This window comes from Lonchura striata, chromosome 3 (genome assembly GCF_046129695.1).
Source record: "Lonchura striata isolate bLonStr1 chromosome 3, bLonStr1.mat, whole genome shotgun sequence".
Taxonomy (NCBI): domain Eukaryota; kingdom Metazoa; phylum Chordata; class Aves; order Passeriformes; family Estrildidae; genus Lonchura; species Lonchura striata.
In genome coordinates, this window is record NC_134605.1 from 63,490,428 (window position 1) to 63,509,258 (window position 18,831).

Here is an 18,831-nt window from a genome sequence, read left to right on the forward strand (position 1 = left end):
CAGAGAGTGATTCCAGAAATAAAGGATATTTGGAAAAAAATTTAATTGGAGGATAAGCAAAATTTTTAAATGCACAAAGTAATAATAAACTGTGTTTTTTACAATTACCTCATTAATTGATTCCTTCTTATGTTAATCCCAACATTTATTTGTCTAGCAAATTATTAAAGACACACCTATGTTTTCTATAAATGCAGGACAGATTGGTGAAACTAAATATACAAGAGTCACAGCCTATGGGAAAAGGATAAAGACTATGAAAAAAATTATTATTTAGGACACTGGTTTTGGTCCAGTAGAGAGAAGCTGTTTTGCTTAAAATTGAAAAATTAATTCAATTAGTAATGTTATTTATGCCTGTTTAACAATGTGTTCATTCTTTTCCCCTTAACTGGGTCACATTAACTTAACTTAAATCACATTGGAAGAGAAGAGGGGAAAAGTACATATTATGTATTCCCATTATACTTTGTGGAAGTAAAATTATATACAAAATTGAATTCTTCAACAGTTTTCTGAGTCAGAGATTATTTATCTTTGTTTCAGGTAAATGGCCATTTCTTCAAATCCCTCTTCAGCTTTAGGAAAGTAATTGCTGTCATATTTTTTCATCAGCATAGGTTTTGTTTTTAAAAAAATTATCAGCTGAAACCAGGCTTCCTTATATTGGAGTGAGTGCATGTACCCAGACTATCATCAGTATAGTGAAATCCAGTGGAAAAATCCTAAGTATGTGATACAATTTTTAAATCAGTGGCAGCAGATGTTGTGAAATATTTTAAGAAGACAGCCTACTGAGTTCCTACAGTTTCTTCCTGTCTTTCCTTATTTCCAGAACTGTGCAAATTCAGGGTGAAGTAAATATTCTAATTTAGGTCCATTTTTCATTATAAGTAGCGCACAGGCACAGATCTGATCTGTTCTAATCTTAAGCACTTAGAAAAGAGTGTATTTTCTCCATGGTAAAAAAACTTCTCCATCCCTGAAGGGTTACTCATCCCTTCAGAATCTGAATTGCCTCTCAGCTTTATGTCACATGGCTAGAGCTAAATCCAGAAGGTAGTGCCTCCAGTGCCTGTTTCTAAGCAGGGTGAATTTGGTTCTGCCAGGGTTTGCCAGCAGTTCAAGTTTATCAGGCAGTTCAACACTGTTTCTTTGCTGATCTTTTATTGTCATAAAAGAAGTCCTGCTGTTCCCAGCAGAGGTATTGTCATTGAGGAAGACAACATAACGCTACACAAAATCCAGAAATCCCCCAAATTTATTTAATAAATATTTCAGTTAGAATGATAACTGAAATTAAGAAAGCACTTGCATCATTCAAACACCAACTTCCTTTTCATTAGCTGCTTAACTGCCTTCTCATACACAATTTCCCTCCTCTCCCTTCTCTTCTCCTCTCCTCCCCTCCTTTCTCTATCCCATGCCTTTACAATGAAAAAAGTATATGGTATTAACATCCAACTACTTGGTGTCCTTTCTTGTTAACACAAAAAGATCCCTGATTCCTTCTTCTTTGGTTTTATCCTTTTTTGTGCACATAAATGTGTTCATATGTAAAATTTAAACCAATCTTCAAGTAAATGACAGAGATTTAGAAACAATGATTTTCTTCCAATACATTGAAATTACCTGTGTTGAATGTACTGGACATAGGAATAAGTTGACAGAGACAATGTCATGTCAACATGCCTCAATTTCTTATCCAGCATACAGTGTGTCCTACAATGACACGGTCAATGTTTATTGAGCAATAGCAAAATAATCCAATTCGATTTTGCTGCCCACCAAAACTACTGTACTATTATTATTACTGTTGCACTGTGAAAAAATTCAGTAACTTCTGCTCCCTCTTATATATAATTTTTTTAATGATTCATCCATTTGCTCCTATGTTTCAGTAATAAAATAAATCATGCCAGTACTGGACTCCTTTGAAAACTCAATGCTAGCAAAATTGTAAAGCCCGTGTGCTCTGATTATTGCTATGCTTTGTTGGAAATGTCTGCATTACCACATATGTGTTGCACTGTTACATCTTGCATGATTTTAATGTCTAACAAAAAGAATTTTTTTAATGACTTTTGGGAGAATGTCACTTTGGGGATGTTCACACATTTATGGGAGAATTACGTGGTTTATGTGCAGTGACCATAACATGGAATGTAACAATATTCCATAAATATACAGCTTATCCATTTAGCCTTCTTACTAGACAAGGCAAGAGCCAGTTAACAAAATGTGACTTTTTTCCCTTGAATGGTTGTTAGATGCAATCTATCACACTCAAGCTAAAAGACAGAAATAATAAATTTCACCTTCTATTGCTTCTATTGCAGAATTGGTTTTCTTAGAATGAAGATTACATTCTGTGAGCTTTGTTGTTATGTTTCAAAAACTGACTTTGACAAGTGACAGATCATAACTGTTCTTAACCAGTTCTGTTCCTTTAATCCTATATATATTTTTACTGTGGTGATAGTTTCCCCTCTAATGACATTAACTATAATGAGAGTGCCCTTCTAGTGCAAGTGATTTGATACATTTTCATGATATTTTATACTAAGTGTTATTAGAGACCTGTACTAATGACTTTGTAAATGATACTATATTTTTTTCTATATTGAAACATGGATAGAGGCTGTTTTCTTTTGCATATTCAGCAAAATTTGGGGCAAATTGGGACCACAGACACCCATATGAAGGAATCTTCTGGGTGGTTTCTGTCTCACTGTTGAGCAATTTTTGTGAGAAAAGGCATATTAACTCCTATAGAATAAATCTATTTTATCTTCTCCAGACCTTGCTGGAGAAGACCCCCAGTGCCTGAAAAAGAGCTCTTAGGGAGAATCTGAATTCTCATGGCTATAATAACAATGTTATTGCTAGTATTTAATTCTGCTCCTCAAACATCTTTAGCTCTTTTTCATTAAATAACTTATTATCTGACAGACCCCTTGATAAAAGGGATATGAAAACTTGGATGGTCTTTTCAAAGATATGCAATTAATTGCATTGCATCACAGACACTTTGAAAGTGGCTATAGGAGCTACTTTCCAAATATCCTATATTTTCTTTTGTTATTCAAGACACAAAATAAGATGCAAAAGAGGTGTCCTCATGGTATAATTGTTTTATTTTTCCTGTCTATATATTGTCTATACAATGCTAGGAAAATGTCATTTGAAGAGGATGTTTTTAGTTATATAGAACTGAATTAAAGTGATAATGTTATTCCTTGTTTATTTGTAAAGGACATATAAATGTTTTCTCCTCTTCTTTTTCCCATCCTTCTTCCCATTAAGCATTGTACTTTCTGAGAATTACAGTACTATGACTCTATAGCATAATCAATAAGAAAGGAGTTGAAAAGAATTTATTTTAAAATAAATAATATTCTTTTTGGCCCAAACATGTTGTTTTAAATAGCAGGTATCTATGGGCCATGTTGTGAACCTAAGAAAACAACATTTGTTCTCCTGCAGAGGCCCTCAGCATTCAACTTTTCTATTGAAGAAATAAGATGTAATTAAATGTGATTAAATTAAGGCATAATTAAAAGTTACACAGGGCCACTAAGCACAAAGAGTTACATTCTTCTTTTTAGCAAGTGTGAAGGCAAAATATTGTGATATTTATAAAAGATTCCACGTGACTTCTCTTCCCCATCTGCCCTGTTGCTCTTGTCACTTTGTTATACTGTAATGGTACCGATATATTACATAACAGGGCTGAAATTGACTGACAGGAAAAGAAGGGGAGAAAGAGGGGAAGTACTCGCTTTTATTCCTGACCCTTTAGTAAGTGAAAAAATCTTTGGTTACCAAATCAAGTTGGAACAAATGTTTTTGCTGCTGTGTGGTTCAGGTTTGATTGCTGAAATTTGTTTGCACTTCATGTGCATTCCTGAGAAGCAGTCACAAATAAATGAGTGTAGTTGTTAAAGTTTTTCTTTTACTTGTAATTGCTTACCAAATAGTCATTTCTAATGCTATGATTGTCTGAATTTTTGTGTTTTTTGAATTGTTTATTTCTATTAGGACAGCCTCTGATTGAAGAAATTGGATTCAAACTAGGAAACAATTGTCACACATTCTCTGTAATGTTCCCTTAATAACCAAACTGTTATTGCTAAAAGAATTTTATTTTTAATGAATATTTAATTTGATGACTTGCATTAAAAAACAGCTATGTAAGCCTTATAGAAAAGAGACTTTAATCATTGTAATACATAAAGAGGAACACCTTCGGGATTATTAAATTTTATTTTAGGATTCTTTCCTCCTTTCTGCTAAAGAACTGAAAACATCAGGATAGTGCTTTTGTCATATTCCTCACATTTCTTGAACCCAGCCCTCTGTGTGGCATACATATCACTTAGAGATCAAGAGCACGGATAAGCTCCATTGCGTAATTGTATACTTTATTGAGTAACTGTGGAAGGTACTTAGCATTTCCACTATATAAGCCCTAAACAATTTCACAAAATCTTTGAATCCAGGGGGTTCTGTTTGTTTCTTTTCTTTCTGGAACTCATCTTGGCTGTTCTCTCTCTGACTGATTTTCATGCTGGCAAAAAATTACTTAAAGGAAAACTTTTTTTTCTCTTTTTTCTCCATTTTTTTCTTTTTTTTTCCTTTTTTTTTCTTTTTTTTTTTTTTCTTTGAGGAAAGAAAGTTCTTGTTCCTTTCACAAAGTGAACAAGAAAGAGGCAAATATCTCTTCCTCCAGTGTTTTAGAAATGAATTCATCTTAGGTACCAGATTTCTTCACATAAGGGTACCGGTTCTAATGTGTTAAAAAAGTGTTATAACACTTTTCCAGCATTGACATTTTGTTTCCTCAGTAGCACTCTTAAGGGGAATTTAAGAAATTATATTAATTCTCATAAACTACATCCTAAACAAAAGTATAGCCCAGATAGAAGGCCTTTTTTTTTTTCCTCCTTAAGCTGATAATTATGTCTATTTAATAGACCTACTGTTAAACCATATTTTTCTCCTACTGTTCCTCCTTTTTTCTTTTTGGTTACATTTGCTCTGGAGATATGAGACAATACATTCAAAGTGAGAACTCTCTTCAATTTAAAAGACACATTCTGCATTCATATTGAATGTGGGAATTGCAAAGGCAGTGTGGGATGTATTTGTATTCTTATTTGCATGCCAAAATTAAAATTGTTCTCTTGACTATGTTTTGTATCATAACACTGTTGCAGACTCAGTTGTCGTTATCACAGACAAAGATGTCGTTATTTTCTGAATTAATTTCTTATCTGCATGTTTTGCAGCTGAGGTTTGCTAGATAAAGCAGCCTAAGAAGGGTAACATGAAACAGAAATTGTAAAGAAGACATAATAAAAAGTGCAATACTGAAACTATTTAATCCGGTATAGCTTTACTATATGGGCAGCTGATTTTATTTTACCTAAAAAGTTTGAATATGATAGATACAGAAAATTCAGTTTTTAAAAAGTATGAAATTCATCAGCCATAAAAAAAATAAATATGAGATACCAGAAAATACCAGAAAATATGGAAACTTGCTGTATGTTTATTTCAAAGCTCTGATTATTTAATTAGCTAAAATATAAAAGATCCATTCCATCATGGAATGATGATGAAATTTGCTTTTAATAGTGAGTAGTTTTGCACTGGGAGAATTAATAAGACACAATTTATGAAGATAGTATCAGAAAAAAAGACTTTTAAAATAGTTTGACTATTTCCAAAACCTGAAAATTACATCTTTCTCTACCTACATTTGGAAGCATAACAATTTGTTTATCAAATCTCGTACTCTTATAAGTAGCTACTAGATCACACATTCTCTACAACATATCAAAATAGTTCAATGCTTTACCAAGTAATTTTGCTTAAGTTTTAAATCAGGTATAAACATTGCCTTAGTATTAGGATAAATTCATTAAGCATTGTGCCTTTAGTTTGTCTAACCCTCAAAAGAACATTTGAAGAAAATGGAGGACATTTCAGAATGAAATATTTCAGACTAATTCCAAGGAAAATCCAGTATAAAATAATTAATACAAACTTTTCTTCATATTTGTAGATTGTTGAAAACAAAACCACAAAAGTTTTTTCCAAAGCTCATGGGTTGAGATAAAGATAGTTTATTAGATAAAACAAAAAGCCACATGCTCAAGCAAAGCAAAGCAAGGAATTCATTCACTCATTTCCATAGACAGGTGGGCATTCAACCATCTGCAAGAAAATAGAGCTCCATCATGCATGACCATTGCCTAGGAAAACAAATGTCATCATTCCAAATGTCCTCCCCTCCTTTCTTCCCACAGCTGTATCTGCTGAGCACGATGCCATAAGATATGGAAAATTCCTGTGGTCAGCTGGGGGCAGCTGTCCCAGCTGTGTCCCCCCCTACCCCTTGTGCATACACCACCCCCTCTCTGGTGGGGTGGGGTGAAAGGCAGAAAGGCCTTGACTGAGTTAGTCCTGCACAGCTGGAACTAAACTGTTCCTGAATTACCAACATTTATTCCACAAAAAATCCAAAACAATGTCCTATATTACCTACTACAGAGGAAACAAAATCTACCCCAGCCAAAACCAGCACATCTTGGAAGAAGCATGATTGTTTTTTCCTCCTTACCTTAAACCTGTTTTACAAATCCTGCCTTTTCTAGTTCCTTGTTCTTACTCCTATTCAATTTGCACTCTTTATCCTATCTTGTTTCTACTCTTCAAGCAGAGAAATAAACAAAATACCCGGTTGTTGAGTGAGGGTTTTGGGCAGTTTTGGGGGTATTTGGTGATCTCTGCCAAAAAAAAAAAAAAAAAAAAAAAAAGTATATATATATAGCCTGTAGCAAAGTTCAGCGCTGAAAGTTTCACAAATTGGAAAAAAATTATGTTAGTCTTATGAAAACAATTAGCAGGAAAATTTAACAAAAGTTATCGACTATCCCTATTTCTCCTGAACCTCCTCTTTTTGCAACATTTATCTGATGTTTTCTAAACAGATGATAAGTAATATGCTATACAAACATTTGAATATCACTCCATCATATTGAAATCAACATGAGTACATACCAGCCAGAAAATTGGTATCACTTCACAAACACTGCAGATATAAATAAGACAAAAAAGCATTAATATTCCAAATAAACAATTATAAAGTGATATTTAGCATTATGCATTCCAAGTAAACATTATTCCTAATATGTTTTTAAATAATTAATTTCTGTCTCTTTTTTTTTCCCAATTTAGAATTATGGGGCACATAATTATTTTGTAGCTGATGACTGAGCTGGAAAAATCTTAAAGTTTGCCCTTTCCTTTCCCCTTCATTAATTTACTGGCTTTTAACAATAGATTATACATGAGGTTTTCAAATGGAAGATTGCAGCAACTACTTGTACTAGTGGTTTTAGAATAATAATCAGGTAACATCTGTGGTGTCAGGCATGTTATAATTGCAATACATAAATAACCTAACCATGTTTAAAATACTTGCAAGTATTTATGTGCATGCTAGTCTTTTACAGAACTTTGCAAATACATGTGAAGGAAAAAGAGGTACATTTTTGCATTCTGATAGCATGTAAAACACAGAGGGGGTAAGAATTTTTTTACACACAAGTAAAATATTTATTTTTATTTATTTGGGCTAGGAAGTGCATGGTGTCCTACTTGCCTTCTTCATGAAGAACACTGTAATTTAGTTTTTTTATTTTCATTTTGTATCCATTAAAGAACAACACAGAAATAGTTTCCCTTGAACAGTAAAAGGTGAATTTGTAACTGGCATTTTTCTTCCTTTAAGGAATTTCTCTTTGGCAATTTTGCATCCACTGTGATTAAATTTTAGGGGATTTTGTGTTTGTGAGATTTTTTTAAATAATCTGATTGAAAAATCTCTATTTTGTTAGGACAATACCAGTTTTAATCATAGTGGGTTTTGTGGCAGTACATTGTTTTTAGTTAATTTTACTCATAAAAGTTACCTTTGTTCAAGAATGGAAAAAGTCTATTTGTTGTAATTTTATCTCAGAAACTTTCTGGTTCTGCCCAAATGTGTACATAGAAAGGTCAGTGGTAGAGGACTTAGGACATTCACCCAGTCCATGGCTTGTCAAGCCTCACAGGAGAACCTTGGTCTGACACATTTGGGCTGTGAACTCTAATCAGGGGAGTTGTTTTATCTCTGTTTTCTAAAAAAAGCTGAGATCCATCTCACAGAGAAAGAGAAACACTGAGAATTTGGGGAAAAAAATAATTTCCATTCTTAGACTTAGTAAAAAAGCAGTAAAAGCAGTAAGTCATTAGATCCAGAAGGATCTACTTTCCAATTTTATTTTAAAGTGTTAAAACCTTTGCATAAGTCAGGCAAAAAAAACCACAGAGGATAATACAAATGGATTGACTATACCAGCATCCCTGACCCACTGCTCTGTTTTCCACCATTTAATGGGACTTGGAAGTCAATAAATATAGCCTGCACCCTAGTTTATAATGCAGGGAGCCCTAGAGTCCATCTCAGTTTAGAACTGTAGCAGGGAACAGCTATTTTTTTTTTTTTTTTAAATATGGGATGAATAGCAGGGGAAAGAAAAAACCATCAGAAAATCAACTGAATGAAAACTAACTTGTTTCTGATGCAAACATTCCTCCAGTCATTTTCCCAGACACCTAACTGATTAATAGTTATCTTTTAAAATCTTGTCAGTATTAATCTCACAGTGCAAAACTCAGCTTATGAAGCAAATTAGATCAATTCCATCTGTGCTGAAGTATGTGTTCTTGAAAGCTTTTAAAACATGATGGAAAGTATGACTACATACATAGTATTCAAAAATTAAAAAGGATAAAACATCCATGACTGTGAAAGGTCAGAAAATAGGTACAGTCATTTGTGATACCTTTATTCACAATAAAAGATAATTCACCTGACATCTAATAAAATAGATATGAGTTAGATTAAATATGAGTTTTTCTGGAATTCTTCAATGTATCTGAAAATCACTGTGGAATATAAAACCCAGAAAATATATGTGTGAGTTTTGGGGGATTACATCCAGTTATCCCAAAATGCAAGTATTCCGGGAGAAGTAGGACTATAACTCTGAGAAAAATTATGTATTTAAATATGAAATTGTCCATAATTTCTCATACAAGATCTCTCATTGAGCTTTTTAGCTAAAATCTTGTTGATATGTGAAACCTGGCTTGTGATCACACTAGAGATTTTTGATGTTATAACTGACTTACGAGGAATAAAATAATACAGATGTTTTCAAAAGAACATGGAATAGACTTATGGCCCCAGTTTGGAAACCATAAACATTAATCATCTCTTCCTTGTTTTCCTAGCTCCTGTACGCTACTTTCAATGTGTCTTCCTAAATGGACCTAATGGATTTGGGCTGCAATTTCCTATTAATCCCCCTTCAAACAAGGAAGAAAAGACTCACTCAAAGACTTCCAAGAGAAAGACAAGGAAACCGGGGCAGTAGAGAGACTGAGTGCTGTGATCACTGACATTTTGCACTTTATCTTTTCTGCTGAGGTCCACAGTAGGATACAGTGGTACTTATTGCAAGAATGTGATCCACTTGCACACATGTACCTGGAAATGTTTCCATGGGGCAGCAGCAGAACAAGCAGTAATGAATTGTGTTTAACAAAGATAGAAATGTAAAAGTGCCCAGTTTCTCATGGAAAGGCTGCAATGCTAACAAGGCATTGATATGACTGTGTGTGAGCATGTGCGTGTGTTTTCATGCCTCTTTTGTTCTTGTTTTTCTTTACCTACATGCTCAGCATTGAAGTGAGTCTGTTTTCCATTTAATTTTATCTAAGGAGTGAAAGGTTGAATGTAGCTCTTATATCAGCAAGATTGCAAGACTAGCTGCAATCCTATACCATTTCTTCTTAATGTTCAATCAAATTGCTGACAGGAAAATGCCTCACTAAGTCATGAAAATGTGTTCTGTGACTGGTGCTATTTTTATGTTTCATTGACCATGTAGCCTGAAGCTCACACTTGCTTGGAGCAGCTCAATACAAGATCAGTAGGTTGACTCCACAAGTGATGTTAATGAATATTTCTATTTAACCTGAAACTGTAAATGGACTGTTTTGTTGGTGAAATACAAGCTCTTCTCTTCCTGAGGCCCTAAGTGAGAAGAGAAAGTGAAACCACTTGGCAAAGATTGGGAAAACCACTGTTTTACTGACATGAAAGTCTGAAGAAACAAATGAAGTAACTATAGTGCTTCCACTTTTCTTCTGTGGCTCAATCAGATTGTTTTGTAGCAAAAGCCATGTAAATGGACAACATACCAACCAACAATTTGCTATTAGCTTAAGCCAGATGAAAAGCTAGGATGTGAGATGCCATTTGCGAAGCTAAAGCAACCCAAATTTGCAGTAATTATGTGAATTTGATGCTATCTCAAATCAGTGAACACAAACAAAAACCAAAACCAAACCCAAACAAAAAAAGAATCAGAAAAAAAATAGACATAAACACATGAAATAATCCAGGTATCTCATTTTACTAGATGAAATGAAAGAACTTCCTCACAGAACACTACTGTAAATGGCTTACAGTAAAACTGACAATAGATGTGCTTGTCCTCAACAAAGAATTTTTTGCCCTAAAAAAAAGACAAGATGGCATTTGATCTGTTTAAAGGCACATGAATGAAAATTAGCATCTCACCAGTATATGTCTGGCAATGTAAATAATGCATTTTTGCAAGCTGCTATTTGTTTGCATTTCCTTACTATACTTTTTGCATTTAATCTGGGAAATATACAGCAGTGACCTTAGTTATGTCATTGCCTGCTGAAGCAACATGATCCTCTTTGTGCAAACCTACTACTTGTAGAATCTGAACATGCCAAAACTTTGGCGTGTATATCACTTTTTTATTTTTAGTATAGACCAAGATAGCATTGGCCTTGTCCCTCTTATTACACTCTCCCTGCCCATCCATCTTACTTTAATCATATAATTGACTCATGTGAGTTTTGGACAACTGGTTCTTTGACAGATTACTGCAATTCAGAAAGCTTTGCTGTTACACTGCTAGGTCCAGTTGGTATTTTCTGATTACTGGTCATGGCCTTCCATGAACTGGATCCTTAGTCTTAATGTGCTCTGATATTGCACAGGTCATGTGCTGCAAAACCTGTCATTGCAACAAGCAATTTAGGCAGTGGTGACCAGAAGGAGGTAGGAACAGATCCTGCTCTAGAAGTAGCTATTCCGATGTAGAATCACACCATAGATATGAGTGTTCGTGGTGAAGGTCCCCACAGACCCCTGTGAGATCTGCTCTGAAGATAGCACTGCCAACAGGGAATTTTTTGACGGCAGAATTATGATCTCCAATTTTATTTTGGTGTCTCTTTTTATATTTCCACCAACTTTTTCCTTCCCAATTTGTGATTTTGTATATACTATGATGGATGTTATTGCCCTAGGTTTTTACTGTGAAAGCTGCCTTAAAAATGAGATTTTAACTTTCTGAAAAATCAGTTAATTCAAGATTTTATCTAATGCAAATAGTGAGGACAAAAAATTATATACAACAAGCCTTTATTTTTTTCATATTCTTTTGGATTTTTTTTTTTCATTATAGTTAGCCTTAATCCTTCCTTCCCGTCTGAGATGGGAGATAAAAAGAATTTGTTCTGGATCTCATTTCCATAATGTTTCAATTAGGTATGTTTGAATGTTAGATATCTGAAAGCTTTGGAAAGTAAATATAATTACATAAGTGATGTAAAATTAGTCTTTTAATTTTGTTTCCTAATCTATGTCACTGCCTGGAAAAACAGAAAAAGCAGGTCCACTCACAGAGAGGCAAGCATTTTTCTCTTTAAATTCACCTGGAAACTTTAAAAAAAATCCTGGTTTGCATGGTTTTACTCAAACTAGCCTGAAATATTGCACAAACTTTTGCTGATTGTTATACATTTTGGAAAATAAAAGATATAAACCCTGCTTCAGTGGCTGTGATATGTTGTTCTGTGAATTGAAAAGTACAGGACAAGGGTTTACATATGCAAGCTTTAGAAACCTTCTGATTATAAAGATGAATTTAGACTGAAAAAATTACTAATTCAGCATTATATTTACTCCTAATGGGCTTTTAGCAATACTTAGCCAGCTTTTTTACACACTTTATTGATTACACTCTGGCATATGGAAAGCTAAGTGGTTGCCGCAGTCATTCCAGGTAGGACTTCATCTACATCAAATCATTTATATTCATCAGAGTGCTTATTTATAATACAACTGCACAACCAGTACAGACAAAGCTGTGATCTTCAACGACAAGTTAATAGTTCAAATAATTAAAATGGCCATGAAGAAATTGAGAGTGCAAAAAATGGTGAGATTCCCTACTCCCACATCCCACAGGAACTACATCTTCTCTATATCAGCAGTGATTAAAGCAGATGATGTGGTGTGAGAAACAGATTAGAGCCTGGAGGTGAGACAGCTGCAGTTGCTTATCTCTGCACTGGGGTTCAAGAGTCCTTTGCCCTGCAGAGTTTGGTGAGCCATCCCACATGAGGTGTGTCACTCAGCAGTTTGCCTGCACAATTTTTTCTGAGGTGCTAAAATCCTGATGAGGTCAATAGGAGTGGTCAATTTCCAGCAAGACCAGTGAGACACATTTTATATTGCTGCCTGACCCAGAGCTGTTTTCTTTTGCTGGTGGATCCCTCAGACCCCATCCCCAACCTTCAGTCCAGTTTCACACTTCTACCCATGTCACAGCTGGAGTCCAGTTTCATCCATTTTAAATCCTTCCAGCAAAACTGAGCTTTTCTCAATGGCTCATTTCTATAGCACCAGTGAGTGAGGGAGTGCTCAGAAAGTCTGGATAAGAAGATTTAGTCAGGCGCCGAGGTGCTGGTGTGGGCTGCAGGGTGACTTCTGTGAGGAGCAGCCCTGGCCTGGACACAGACAGCTCCAAGGCACCAGCTCAGGGCACAGCTGAGCCCTGCTGCCATGATGGTGATGCCTTGGGGAAAGCATTTGTAAGAAGGCTTGGAAATGCCACAGAGAGAGAGAGAGAGAGGAGGAACAAAGAGTAAGAAGCAGAAGGTGTAGCACCAATATCAAAAGATAAGGAAGAGGAGCTGCTCCACACCAGGGCAGAGGTTTCCCTACAGCCTGTGAAACACCCATGCCAGAGAAGGCTGAAAGTCTGAGAGGGACAAAGCAGTGAAGAGGAACAACTGTGGGCCAACCATTACTGTCAGAGACTGGTGTGAAGGAGTGACTTTAAGTTTTAAGAGAAAGGGGGAGGAAAGATTAATTTACTGTTTGCCTTTCTGTTTCCCACTATCCAAATAATGAAATTACACATTTTTGTGAGCTTATTTTTCCCGAGTCTTCTTTGTTCACAACAGTAATTAGTAAACATTCTGCCAGTTTGACAGTAAGTAGTAAACATTCTTTAGCTTGACCCATGAGCTTCTTCATTCTCAGTCTTCCTATTTTCTCTCCCTGAGGGCAAGAGTGAGCAGTGGAGTGGAGGTTCAGCTCTTAACCAAGGCTGACCCACCACAGCTAGTTGTTACACAGGGCCTATGCATGTCCTACTAAAAGTCAACAAAATGCTATTTGTCTCACACTTGGAGTCACCACTTAGAACACAATACAGAGCATATGTAAATTGTACATTACCACAAAAATCTATCTCACCAATCCCCAACTCTAGAACTTCGCAGCTAGATATTTTTATACACAGCAACTGACTGTTTAGTGTAGTTTTGTTTTTTTGCCTAATTCTCCATGATAAATACCCTAGGACAACATAATAGAAGTGCAGTAAGCAGTTTGAGAGAGATGTCTTTATCTACTAGGACACAGGCAGTCAGGAGAGCAGCTGAAACACTTTTCCCTTTCCTAGCTTAAAACTTTTCTTCCACCACTCAGTATAGTAAGAAATGAGAGACTTACTCCCTTAGGGACAACACTGGTCATTTAAGCTGCTTTAAACTTAAGACATTCAGCATCTCACTGCCCTCAGTTATGTGCCATTTGCAGCAATTCTTTCCAGGGATTGAAGATTTTGGAAGCCAAGAAAAAATTGAAATTATTACATGAGTGTCAGTGTTGAAAGCAAAGATGTGAGGGGCTGGTAACTGATGAAATAAAAGGAAATACAAAATGTTTTATGAGGGCTCCTAGGCAGAAACCACACATTAAAGTAGTATTTGCTAAATATTCATCTTAAAGGAAGTGAAATTTCTGCCATCTTTTAGTTTTCCAGAAGGAAGAATTACAAATGCAATTGAAAATATGAAACCTGTATTATTTATACACCTGAAAATGTTATTAGATATCTAGCTTTCATACTATCCATTTATCCTGAATGAAGTTCTCCAGAAATGCCCAATTAGTCAAATACATAAAGATTATATATATTATTCACCTATGGGCAAAACAGGGTACACCTCCCAACACTGAATTCTTAGTCATTTGATTAAACAACAAAATAACCTTACATTTTTTTTAATTTTTTCTCTCAGTTTATGTATCTTTGTGTATGCATGTTGTTTGTGATACATACTCCACACAACAGTTTGTTCTGAAATCCTCACATCTCAAGAACTGGGTTAATGTTGTAAATACTTATCACACCAAAGAAGAGTTTTCTTTGGTTTTCAGTTTTGTCTTTTATTATGATGGAGATTAGTACAATTTTTAGAATACATTTTATTCTGCCTGGTCCAAAAGCCTAGACATTTGGTCAGTAATGATTCCTTTGGGAAAAGTATTGTAAAAATTGCACTTCCCAGATACCACTTTTATTACACAGCTCTTTTACCAATACTCACAAGATAAAATTAGTTTACAACTTTCAGCCTTTTTCTTCATCTGAGTTGCTTATTCTCAAAGGGAAAAATATGTTCTTGCTCAAATAGTGGCTCCTGTGTTCCCTTTGGCTTGATTCTTGCTCTGTATTAAGAAAAATTCCATTTTTCTTCTCCACCCATTACAGGAAAAGAACGAGTTCAAAATCGTTTAAGGAACCTGAAGTTGCACAGATCCATGGGACCTGACAAGATACAACCATGGGTACTGAAAGAACTGGCTGAGGAAGTGGCTATGCCACTATCCAACATATTTGAGAAGTCTTGGAAATTTAATGGAGTTCCCACTGACTGGGAAAGGGGAAACATAATACCCATTTTTAAAAAGAGAGATAAGGAAGAACCAGGGAGCGACAGGTCAGTCAGTCTCACCTCAGTGTCTGGCAAGATCATGGAGCAGCTCCTCCAGGAAACTCTGCTAAGGCACATGGAAAATAATGAAATGATTGCTAACAGCCAACATGGCATCACTAAAGTCAAATCTTGCCTGACAAATTTCTTGGCCATCTACCATGGGGTTACAGCAGTGGTGGATGAGGGAAGGGCAACAGGCATCATCTCCCTGGACTTGAACAAAGGCACTGTCCCACATGACATCTATGTCTCTAAAATGGAGAGACATGGATCTGATGAGTGGGCCACTGGGTGGATAAAGAATTGGCTAGATGATCATGCTCAAAGTGTTGAAGTCAGTGGTGCAATGTCCAAATGGAAAGCGGTGCCAAGTGGTGTTCCCCAGGGGTCCGTATTGGGACTGGTGCTTTTTAACATCTTTATTGGTGACATGGACAGTGGGTTTCAGTGCACCCTCAGTGAGTTCACTGATGACACCCAAATGTGTGATGCAGTCAACACAATGGAGGGAAGGAATAACACCCAGAGAGACCTTGTCAGGCTTGAGAGGTGGGCCCAGGTCATCTTGATGAAGTTCAACAATGCCAAGTGTGAGGTCCTGCACTTGGTTTGGGGCAGTCCCAAAAACAACATTAGGCTGGGCAGAGAATGGAAAGAGATTAGTGCTGGGGAGAAGGATTTAGGGCTGCTGGCAGATGAAAAGCTTGACATGACTCAGCAATGTGTGCTAGAAGTGAAAAAAGCCATCTGTATCCTGGGCTGCATCAAAAGCAGCATGGCCAGCACATCAAAGGAGGTAATTTTGAGCCTTTATTCTTCTCTGGTGAGACCCCACCTGGACTACTGTGTTCAGGACTGGGAACCCCAACACAAGAAAGATGTTGACATGTTGGAGCAAGTCCAGAAGGGAGTCATTAAGTTGACCACAGGGCTGGAGCACATCTCCTATGAAAATAGGCTGAGAGAGATGGGGCAGTTCAGCCTGGAGAAAAGAAGGCTTCGGGGATACCTAATAACAGTCTTCCAATATCTAACTGGGGCCTGCAAGAGAGCTAAAGAAGGACTTTTCACAACAGCATGTAGTGACAGGACAAGGGAGAATGGCTTTAAGCTGAAGGAGGTTGGGTTTAGTTTAGACATTAGAGAGAAAGTTTTTACTGTGAGGGTGGTGAGGCTCTGGAACAGGTTGCCCAGAGAGGTTGTGGACTCTCCATCCCTGGAGGTGTTCAAGGTCAGGTTGGATAGGACTTTGAGATACCTGGTCTAGTGGAAGGTGTCCCTGCCCATGGCAGAAGGGTTGGAACTAGATGATCTTTAAGATGATCCCTTCCAACCCTAACCATTCTATCATTCTGTAATTCTAAAGCATACTCTGCCAACAGGCATACTCCTTCCCAGATTTGATTTTACCTGAAATGTTCTATTCATTTTCTTTCAGAATACCTGATGGTAATAAGCATACCCATGTCTGAAGCCTTTGGGGTTTGTCTCAGTCACAAATAAAATTGTATTAGATAGTATGGCTGGTGGCTTAAACAGCAAACCGCTGAATTTGGGTAGTAGCAGAGATAATAAGATGTTTCTCCCAGTGAAGTGTGATATTTGCTTTCATAATTCGATTTTTTTTTTCATTTTTTGTGCTAAATTTTGCTCAGAATTTAATTTGTTCTTCCATTAATTCCATATTAAGCTCCAGCTACAAGAAAAAGCAATCTTCTTTGAAACTGATTCACCAAACTGAAAAAGAGTAACAGAATGATAGAAAGTAACAGAAACATTTAATTCATGTGCTTTTTTATTTCTAAAGAGAGGTATTACAAAATGGAGGTCTTTTTGATTTTGAGCCTGTCAAAGAAATGGGAAAATAAAGCTGCTAACATTAAAACTCCAGGCATACTTTCCAGCTGAACGACAAAGATATAAATGCACATTTATCATGCAACCCAACTTCTATGGAGTTTCTTTTCCTTCAGAAAATAGATAATGAAAAGGAGAAGTCTTGAGTATCATGTTGTAAAAATAGGGCTTAGAATAAGTGTTTCAGTGAAGAAAAGGCATGAAGACAACTTGATTACAACTTTCCATATGCCTCTCTAAACTGCATCTTCCTGACAAAGTCATGCAGCCAGCCTTCCCCAAAACAGCTGAGTCTCCTTTGCTTTGATGTGTGTATAAGTCTGCCTTGAGAAAATATGAATAAATCACTACTGCTTGATGGCTTTTTTTGAGTGTGAAAGTCAATGAATACAGTGTTCTGCTGTCTTACACATATAAGTGATTACACAGATATACTAGCATACCTATGTTCCAACTGGAATGACATATTCTCTGATGAATCAAATTAGTAAACTAGAGCAGGAGCTGGAGTGATGAGTCAACATCAAGAGTTCTTTTAATTTCACAAAAAATGTAAAAAATAGTTGAAGATAAAAACTAAAATAACCATTTTTCTAAGACTTTAAGACCCTTACTGCTTAAATCATACAAATCATACAAATTTAGATTATTGCCAAGAGTGTTTTTTCCTATTAATACCTTGTTAAGTGATTTATCATCTCTGGGCAGATATAATAGAAGGGAATAGAATCCTATAGATTACAGGGACATTTGGATTCAGCTCTGAATTCACTTGTTTTTAACTGATTGATCATTTAGCTAATTATTTTGGAATCTTCCCCAAAGACTAGAAGAGAAAATTGAAGTACCAAGCATTTTGTCATGTGTTTATTTTCAAAACAAAAGCTGAAAAGGCATTTAGAAAATTAGTACCAGTAACAGTGAGGTTATTAAATGCTAAATGTCATGAAAATGAAACATCTGGGTGCTTCAGCTTCCAGAAAATAAAGCCAGCAGCATAACTAATTTGTCCAAATGTTAATGATTTAAAGAAACAAATAGTTTAGCATTTTCAGCTGATAGGAATTCTGTTGATGTCCTACAGTTTCAGTGGATTACAGTTAGTGAAAATGACAAGTCAATGTAATCAAGGGCAAGAATACTTCAGAATTATTCCAGGTATGGGAGACCATTTCACATATTCATGGGATTATTTTACAGATTTATCTGTTTGTGAGCAGCTGTGTCATGGACAGGAGTGATTGGCAGACTACAGTGAAAAGGATTTCTGCAACGTAGTGGACAAATTCCCTAAAAATAATTTCACAGAAATAGAGCAGTTAACAAGTTTGGGTATGATCCTATTTGACAGCTATCACCCTTCATATTGAGACCTCTGCTATGAAGGGGTCTTTTATCACATGCAATCATTGTCATTCTTTTTCTTCCAAAAGAAAGAATATATATTGCTCTGCTTTTATTTAGATAAATACACATGTCAGAGTGTTAAGATCATCCTCTAACACCCTTTCTCTAACAGTGGTATGCTGTATAAATAATATAGTCAACTAAGGTACAAAGAACTCAGTTGTAGGTAGGATGGAGCTGAGGACTTCAGGCTTGTAGTGGAACTCTCAGTTTAAGAAAATTCTGGTACCCATTTTTAGATCAGACCCTTCTTTTATTTTGGTCATATAAATGTCTTAACCAAAACTTTTAATTAACAATATTATTCAAATTAAATTGTTTGATACTTTT

At 35.9% G+C, this 18,831-nt stretch overlaps 1 protein-coding gene across 15 annotated transcripts in view; it reads left to right on the forward strand.

The window, feature by feature from the left end:
* Positions 1 to 17,456, forward strand: part of TRDN (triadin) — a 227,942-nt gene extending 210,486 nt beyond the window's left edge. For 14 of the 15 annotated variants that reach the window (XM_077782243.1, XM_077782247.1, XM_077782240.1 and 11 more), the window contains one exon: positions 15,012 to 17,456. In XM_077782243.1, the coding sequence (XP_077638369.1) occupies positions 15,012 to 16,504 (1,493 nt within the window). In that variant the 3' untranslated portion in view covers positions 16,505 to 17,456. Of the gene's footprint in view, positions 1 to 9,348; positions 11,993 to 15,011 lie in introns of those variants that run through there. The other variant, XM_077782248.1, reaches the window with a different exon arrangement.
* The last annotated feature ends 1,375 nt before the right edge of the window (positions 17,457 to 18,831 follow it).